Here is an 8,236-nt window from a genome sequence, read left to right on the forward strand (position 1 = left end):
GATAAGAGGTCATTGTTTTAGTTGATAAATACACAGGCAAAATAAATTCTCCTGCTTTCTAACTTGCAGTAGCCAAGAGAATGAGGCACACAGAAAAGCAAGCTCATGCTAAGAACTAACAGAACAATCCTCCTCTTCTCTTTGTGTTTGAGACGTCAGCACAACCAGTTCTGAGTGAGTGACTTGGTTAAAAGCCATCTTGTTAATACACCTGAGGAGTATGTATGATATTTTAAAAAGTGAGAGCAACCTCAGCACCTATAGGTTTTACCAAGTTAATTCTCAGAATGACTTGGTCACATTCTCACAAGCAAATGAATTAGCTGTAGAAAAATAAAGCTTTGTGTAGTTTTCTGGCCATGTATTGCTGTTAATTAGTGCCAGCACACTCTTTTGCTCAAGCTTCCTTCAGCAGAAAGGAAAAAATATGCCTAATTCCCCCTTACTTAGCAAAGAATGCACACTTTGACATGAAAGTACTGCTAGAAAACCCATCAATATTAAAAGGAAGCAAAAGCTGGGCATGGTATCTGCTCAAGAATCAAATGTTCCCTACTGGCCACAAGGCAATTGTAACAGTCTTCCCTAACCATTTATTTGGTTAACTACTTACACAGCAGTCAAATCCCGCTTCAAAAACCTGAGATGAAAGACTTCTGCAGATGCATTTTTAAAGATGCCAGCAGATGCTGCTAGGAGCATTTCAGAACTCTGTGACACTGAACAAAACACCATGAAAATGAGTTTTCCAGCTTGACTTGCAACTGCAAGAAAAATACAATGAATGCACTTGCATTTGTAAATGTGTAAGAGAAATTTCATTTTTCACAAAAGATTTTGAGGTATTTTATCTATATAGCAATCTTTATTTCAAAATGGCATTTATTACAAAAATGTAAAAATCCAGCAAAACCAGAAATGTTGAGATTATTTTCCTGGACTATCAACTCCAGGGAATGTTTTTCCTGTAGCCTTTCCCTCAAAATATTTTTCCTGCTTCCAGTCTGATTACAGGTGCAAATGTGCCTAAATGGCCTGGAATAGATAAATATATTGAAAAAGACAAAAGCTTTGGAGCTAAATGCATGCAACAAGTTCTATCAGGAAGAAACCATTAAAAATAAACATAAATGTAGAGATAATGTGCATGTATCCAGGGACGGGCTCAGTCGTCCTTGTCCTTGGCTCCATGTTTGAGGATGCGCGTGAACTCGATGTAGTTGAAGTTGCCCTTTTTGTCAATGGGGGCCTCTCTGTACAGCTCATCCACCTCCTCATCCGTGAACCTGTCTCCCATGGTGGTCAGCAGCTCCCGCAGGTAGTCCTCCTGGATGAACCCTGGAGCACAGTGTAGGAGGACAGAAGAGGAGTTTTTACATTTATCTACTAATACATGCGTGATAATTTCTTTGAGTTCTTTCCCTCAATTAAAGATACCTACAGTCTTCATCTGCCATATTAAAACAATGCCATTAAACTCTATCACTAACATTGCCAAATAACTACAAGGATTCAATCAAATCAGGCATCTTAGTTTGAAAGGTCTCACTTCAAATAAAGACCATTTTATGCTTTACCTGTGGTGTTCTATAGAATATAAAAATTTATCAGCATTCATATTGGACATTTTTCCAACAGCAGGGCTACACTCCCAATAGTACCAAGAACCTTCTAACTCAGTATTTTAAAAATCGCAAAAGGGATCAGTTTACCTTGAGACTTCTTATTGAAATACCACAAAAAAAGAAAGTCATGGAACTTGACTATTAACATTCAATAAGTGCATGAAACATGGGAAAGTTTACAACATTTCAAATTGATCTTAAATCACTGGTAAAACTAAGATTTACCAGATTGGTTGCAAAGAATAAATTCTTGGCGTGGTTTATTAAACAAGTAGGCTTGTCTAACTTGTGATTGCTTTTATCATCACTCCTGTGAGTCACACAAGAATTTTCTTGCATTCATTTTCTTCTCCTTTTAGTGCACCTTAACAAGAGGGAAGGTGGATACAAAGTTCTCCATAAAAGAACAACAGCTTTGAAAACAGTGTTTCCCCTTATAAAAGCGGCCCCAAAGGTGAATTTTAAGTTAGGAATAAATTAAGAACCTGGTTCCCGATCAACATCTTTTATATTTTCTTCTGTCTTGAACAGAATGAACCGCCAGAAATTTGAAATTTCTACAGAGACTGAAAAGGCAGATTTAGCACATGAGGATACAGTCATGATTTTCAGTTTGCAGAAATTAAAATTTTCAGAGTTAAAAAACTGATCACCACTTCTATGAACACAAGTATTTGTTGTTACAGAAGTAAGCAGAAGTAATACATGTACACTGTTGTTTCACCCACATACCTGTTGCTTCTTCATCAAAGCAAGCAAAGGCATTCCTGATTACATCCTCTGGGTCGGTGCCATTTAACTTCTCACCAAACATGGTGAGGAACATGGTGAAGTTGATGGGGCCTGGAGCCTCATTCATCATGGCATCCAGGTATTCATCCGTTGGATTCTTTCCTACAAATAAAGGGATTCATACTCGGTTTAGCTTTCAAACTGAACAAGTAATGTCAACACAAACCGAGTGTTAACACAAACTGAGACACCTCTCATATCCCAAACTCAGTATTTTGATCTTTGCAGCACAAATTTGCCTGGCAAGCATGAACAGAGGAAAGGGGCATTACCAAGGGAGGCGAGCATGTCGTGCAGGTCCTCTTTGTCAATGAAGCCATCCCTGTTCTGGTCGATCATGTTGAAGGCCTCCTTGAATTCCTGGATCTGCGACTGATCGAACATGGCAAACACATTGGAAGTGGCGCGCTGAGGGCGCTTCTTGGTGGTCTTCGTCTTTGCTCTTTTGCTAGACATGGTGGCTGTTGGTTCTAAGGAGACAGAAATATATCCAAGATTTAGCCTTATTAAATCACACTGCAAGTCCCTGGGGTAGAGGAACATCAGGCTTCATATGTTGTTATGGGCATATACCCTGAAGTACACATTTATTTCAATATCTCCTGCTCCAATTTCCTTCATACTTCACTTGCTGTGAAAGCATAAAGCCTTTGAGGATTGAGGGACCAGCACAGTAGGCCAATAGGAGGCTATATAAAAAAAGCCCAAATCAAATCAAAGCTCTTGAAACTCACACAGTGCTTGTGTTGCTGATTCAATACTCCACCTGCATCTTCCACAAATTAATACAACTACATATGCAGGAATTTGGGAGGCACTGTTGACATAGAAGGATATGTGCTGCTAAACTAGCACAGTGGTTAAATAGATCAGACAGTATGCTAAACTAACATTTTGGAGGAAAAAAAAATGTATTTTAGGCTCTAAATAGCATTTTGTTAGACTAGCTACCGTTGAGAGACAGAGAGCACCAACTTAGTTCAAAAGTTCTACAGTGCTATTCCCTTACACAGTGGAACTACTACACAACACATGCAAATGACAACACACTCTTTTTAGAACGCATTAAAAGGTATGATAGCTACAAAAATGTGAAGACTGTTACTTTTAAGCTACCAACCCTTAGAAACATTTATGTGTTTTTATAAATTTTCACATATCACAGATATACTCATGTTATTGTTTCCCTTGAAGCTGTCATATGAAGAAATAAACATGGTAGATTATTATATATTATAACACTAATACATTCAGGCTACAAGTGAGGCTTTTTAATTAACTGCATCTCTTTATCTGGAAAGATACATGTAGTGTTCCAACTAAATGTATGACAGCACAAACTGGAAAAGCTGAGTCATTCACCGAAAGGCAAACATAAAGTCCTCAAGGCTGCTTTTGGATCAGAAGTTAGACCCTTTTTAATGTTGTTTCCAAAAGTCTCATAGCCTCTGCTTGCATTAGCTAAAACTAAAGTGTAATCTGTACTGCTAAAATCCCTCATAATGCTCAAAGTGTTATGCAAACCAAATTCCTTCAATCCTTGACTCTGAATTTTACAGAAAGCACCTGTAGCAAGTGTCTCCTGAAAGAAGAAAATTTAAGCTTCACTTGTAATTGCAAAAATATCAATATTCTGAAATCTAGACTAAGTATTAATTTTATAACTTAGAAACAAATCATCTGGTCAGAACAGCAATGCTAATTGGAGACACAGCACAGTTCTAACTGTTTCTCAAATAGTTTTCTCAAAGATAGAATATTTCTGTTAGAGTCCTGAAAAGCAAGACTGAAGTCACTAACTGGGATTCATCCTTAAACAAAAAGGGAGTAAAATTAAGCAAAGTAACTCCCTTATACAATCAATCCAATATGCAGACACAAAGCAGTTATTTTTGGGATTTTTTTTTAACTAAAAGGAAAGACATTTTACCTTGCTTTGTATTAGATACCTGACAGGGTGTACCAAGCATCTGGATCATAAAAGGAAATTCCATGGTTATGTCCTTCTCAGACTGTCCACACAGACAGCTACTGATGTCCCCTGCTAATTCCACACTTTTAAATCCTACGTGCATCCACAACGTTCTTCTGACGTACAAAACAAACCATTATGTCCCGAACTAAAAATAGCCCCTGAAATGCAACTGCGCATCGCTCAGCAACGCAGACGCTCCCTCTCTCTGCTGCCCTCACTAACCACCAGCTGCCCGAGATGTCTGCCCTCCACAACACTGCAACAAATAATCCTCAACTCTTGACTTCCAGATACTTATGCTGACAGCTGACAACAAAGGTAGTTTGCTTTCAAGCTGCAGCCAAGCGTTGTGCATAACTTTGGTGGTTTTCTTACCGCTGTGAAAAAAAAAAAACCAGGCAAGCTGGCATTTAACTCTGGGTTATTGATTAGAAGTTCCACTACTCAAAATAGAGCCAAACAGCATCTTTTAATTCCTCTTCTCTGAAATAACACAGTTTTCAGGATATGGCTCATTCAAAGTAAACAAAAAAGTTTACTCTGCACGTGCTGATGCCAACCAAATTAATTTTTGCCTTTTTACTTTTATATATCTCCATATTCTTTACATCTATATTTGCAGCTCTGTAGCCTATTATTGTATTGATAGCTAGCATTTACCTACTCTGTTAGAAAGACAAAATACATGCCCCAGCAGCTCTAAGGCCTTGAGGTTACATTCTTTTGGATCCCAGGTCAAAACAGCTTCCTAACATTTCATAAAGTTTAGTTCATATCTAAAGGGGGGTTAGGGGTGTTCAGAAAAGGGGAGAACCAGGGGCAAATTATCTCATCACCTCTGTCTCCAACTGGGGATTCTTGTCAGTGATGTTAATTTGCTGAACCTATAAAATTGTATCCACTTCTTACAGTATGCATCTTCAGCGCTTTTTCATCCTGCATGTTGTGCACCATAAGGATCCTTATAATGGTAATCCCTTTTTATCACCTAATTGTGTCTGGCTTGTAATTTTAGGATCAGTAAAAAGGCATAAGTGCTGCAAAGGCAGTGCTCCCAGCAAGCCACTACATGCAATTCTCTCACTACAATTCAATCCTAAGCAAGAGGAGGCAAAAAAGCAGGCTGTCAGCACATTCTTTTTAATTTTGTTGAGAAGATTGACCTGTCAGAGTATATTTTACTAGAAAAACCGAAGAAAGTGCCAATGCTTGCATTACTATTGTCTAAGTTTCTCTGAACCAGACTTGGGAACTCCTCCAGTCCAAAAGAGCTGTCAGCCCAGCTATCAGATCTCACAGGACTGCAGTGCCCTTCAGCACAGGTTTGCTGCAGCTATGCCTGAAACACTGGACTCAGCTCCAGGAATGTCTGTTAGAAAAGAGGGTGGTACTTTTTGGAACATGTTCAGAAAACCAAAGGCATCAATCCAGTTAGCCAAAGAGAACGATTTATGATTTAAAAGTTCCAGAAGTGTTTGCACTTTGTGTTACCCAACAAAAAGACCCACGCCTAAGCCAACGCTTTTGTAATTGAAATAGGGTCAGTATAAGCTGGAAATAGAATTTCAGTAGATAAAAAGTGGGAATACTTTGCATTAGATAGTGCAACTCATGACATGCAGGTTTAGTCCCTGTTGTTTAAAACTGTGCTGCACTGAATGGTCTGGGCCCTGTTTTGGAAGCTGTTCAAGAAACTTCAAATGTAAGACAGTACCCGTGAGACACATCATAAGGTATTTTTTAAAATGCAACCTTTCTTTAGGAAGATTTTCACATATTAAAAAAAACAATAAATAGGTAGTAGCAGCACTGTGCTGCTTTGTGCTGCCTATATTGCCATTTGTTCAGCCACAGTGGATATCAAACCACAGAAGCACAGAGAATCATCTTGTGGTCCCTTCCTCTGGGAAAGTGATAAACCCTTCAGGAAAAAAGAACCCAAGCAACTAAAAATTTTGAGCCACTCAGTAAAAGCTGTGAAAATTTACAGCCACTAACAATGGTGCAAGCTGGACCTGCTCAGAGGCAGTGACCAAAAGCTATGCTTTAGAAAACACTCCCATGTTTCAAAATTGTGACTATTGTAATAACTGCAAAATCTGTTACTGAAAAAAAACAAACTACAACACAATAAAGCCCCAAACCCATAGCCAAGAAAGTCTCTACATGAACTAAGACAGAACGTCAAACTCAAAAGTCAGCCTCAAAGCTAAATCCCAAATTCTGTCCACATACTCAACTGCAGCATCACATACAGTCACACATCCATCACAATCTGGGTGGCAACAGGAAGAGATAAGAGCAAAGTGCTCTCCAGCAGATCTGTGTCACGGCTCAATAAAGAGCAGATTATACTTTACGAAAGCAAACTAGCAATAACCAAACCCTGCGCTGTCCCACCCAGTCCGAAAAGCCACTTTAACACACTTCTCACTAATAAGCTTCCCAAAACCCTTGTACAGGAGTCACACTTGCCTCAAAATCCAGCGCCAGTGAGTCAACACAGCCTGTCTGCAAAAGAGAAAACAAGGTTCAGAGGCGACCTTACCACTCTCTACATAAACACCTGAAAGGGTGTAGCCAAATGGCGATTGGCCTATTCTCCCATTCACTAAGCGACAGGATGAGAGGACAGTCTGAACCTGTGCCAGGTTTAGGCTGGACATTAAGAAGAACTCCTTCACAGAAAGGGTGATTAGACATTGGAATGGGGTGCCCAGGGAGGTGGTGGAATCGCCATCCCTGGAGGTGTTCAATGAAGACCGGACGTGGCACTCAGCGCCATGCTCCAGTTCCATTGTGGTCGGTCACAGCTGGACTCGATGATTTCAGAGATCTTTTCTAACCTAATTGATTCTGAGAGCCGAGGAACCATCGCACGCAATCCCCTGGGCGGCTCTGGTTATTCCAAAACATGAACAGGAAGGGACAGACCCAGGCCCACTATCTCACACTGCCAACCGCAGCAGCTCCCAGCCCTGCCCCTCCCCTGCTCCGACAAAGCCGAGGAAACACCCGCAGAGGGCTCGGTGGGGCCGGGAGGCAGCCGAGCCCTTCCGACAGGGAGGCAGACACCTTTTAACACCAGTTCCCTGAAACGATGCACAGGGAGCTCCGGGCCCCGCGACCCCCGGAGCCGGGGTCTCTCCCAGCTCCAGCCCGCAGGGCGGATCCCCGTCCCGTCAAGAGCAGCATCACCGAGCCGAGGCCCGAGGAGAGCTGCGGGGGGCGACGCCGCAAGCGACCCCCGGCCAGCACCGCCCACCTCTCACCGGCAGCCGGCGCAGACCCGCGGGCAGCGGGCGGAGCCCCCCGACTCACCTGGCGGCGGGACACGGCACCGGCGGGGAGCGGCTGGAGCGACACTTCCGGAGAGCGGAGCGGCCGCCGCCCTGCCGGGCAGGAAGGAAGCCGTGGGCGAGACCATCCGCGCACGAGGGGGAGATACTGGCTTGGCTCATCGCTTCGGCAGCCGGGCGCCACGAGTCGTATCGGGAAGAGGACCCGCGTGTTTCGTGTTTTTAGCCTGGATGCTCTGCTTTCCTTGAAGGAGACAGCCAGAGCCATGAGCTCAGCCCCTCTACCCTGTGTGTGCGTTCTCCCCCCTCCTCCGGGACGCATTGGTGCAGCGCGGTGTGGTCACCACATTCCACGGGCGAGGGGCGGAGACAGTCGCGCGCCTGCCCTTGTAAGGCAACGGCGGGAGTTTCCTGGTCGCACCGGTGGGCGGGGCCTTGCCTGCTCGCCCCGCCCCTGCCCCGCCCCGCTCCGGCTCGGGACCGGCCGGGGAGTCTATGGAGGGTGTGTGTGAGGGGGAAGCGGGAACACAGAGCCACAGAGCCAC

The 8,236-nt window shown here is 43.0% G+C and overlaps 1 protein-coding gene across 2 annotated transcripts; it reads right to left on the reverse strand.

Annotated features, from left to right (window-relative positions):
- Positions 1 to 835: 835 nt before the first annotated feature.
- Positions 836 to 7,797, reverse strand: LOC131096578 (myosin regulatory light chain 2, smooth muscle minor isoform). 2 transcript variants are annotated; one of them, XM_058044959.1, is made up of 5 exons: positions 7,714 to 7,784; positions 6,868 to 6,903; positions 2,690 to 2,887; positions 2,358 to 2,519; positions 836 to 1,338 (listed from the first exon to the last, which is right to left on the reverse strand). In XM_058044959.1, exons 3-5 carry the CDS (start codon positions 2,871 to 2,873, stop codon positions 1,166 to 1,168), a joined length of 519 nt encoding a protein of 172 aa, XP_057900942.1. In that variant the 5' UTR covers positions 2,874 to 2,887; positions 6,868 to 6,903; positions 7,714 to 7,784; the 3' UTR covers positions 836 to 1,165. The 2 variants fall into 2 exon arrangements, with proteins under 2 accessions (XP_057900942.1, XP_057900952.1); XM_058044969.1 differs by lacking the exon at positions 6,868 to 6,903 and having other exon boundaries at positions 7,714 to 7,797.
- Positions 7,798 to 8,236: the final 439 nt, after the last annotated feature.

Source organism: Melospiza georgiana, chromosome 1 (genome assembly GCF_028018845.1).
Source record: "Melospiza georgiana isolate bMelGeo1 chromosome 1, bMelGeo1.pri, whole genome shotgun sequence".
Taxonomy (NCBI): Eukaryota; Metazoa; Chordata; class Aves; order Passeriformes; family Passerellidae; genus Melospiza; species Melospiza georgiana.

What these genes read in the sequence shown, in the direction of transcription:
- LOC131096578 (XM_058044969.1), bottom strand. Translation starts at nt 2,873, where the DNA reads ATGTCTAGCAAAAGAGCAAAGACGAAGACCACCAAGAAGCGCCCTCAG. An exon ending in CGACATGCTCGCCTCCCTTG is followed by an intron (nt 2,520 to 2,689) that starts GTAATGCCCCTT and finishes CTTTATTTGTAG; the next exon opens with GAAAGAATCCAACGGATGAA. An exon ending in CTTTGATGAAGAAGCAACAG is followed by an intron (nt 1,339 to 2,357) that starts GTATGTGGGTGA and finishes ACTGTGCTCCAG; the next exon opens with GGTTCATCCAGGAGGACTAC.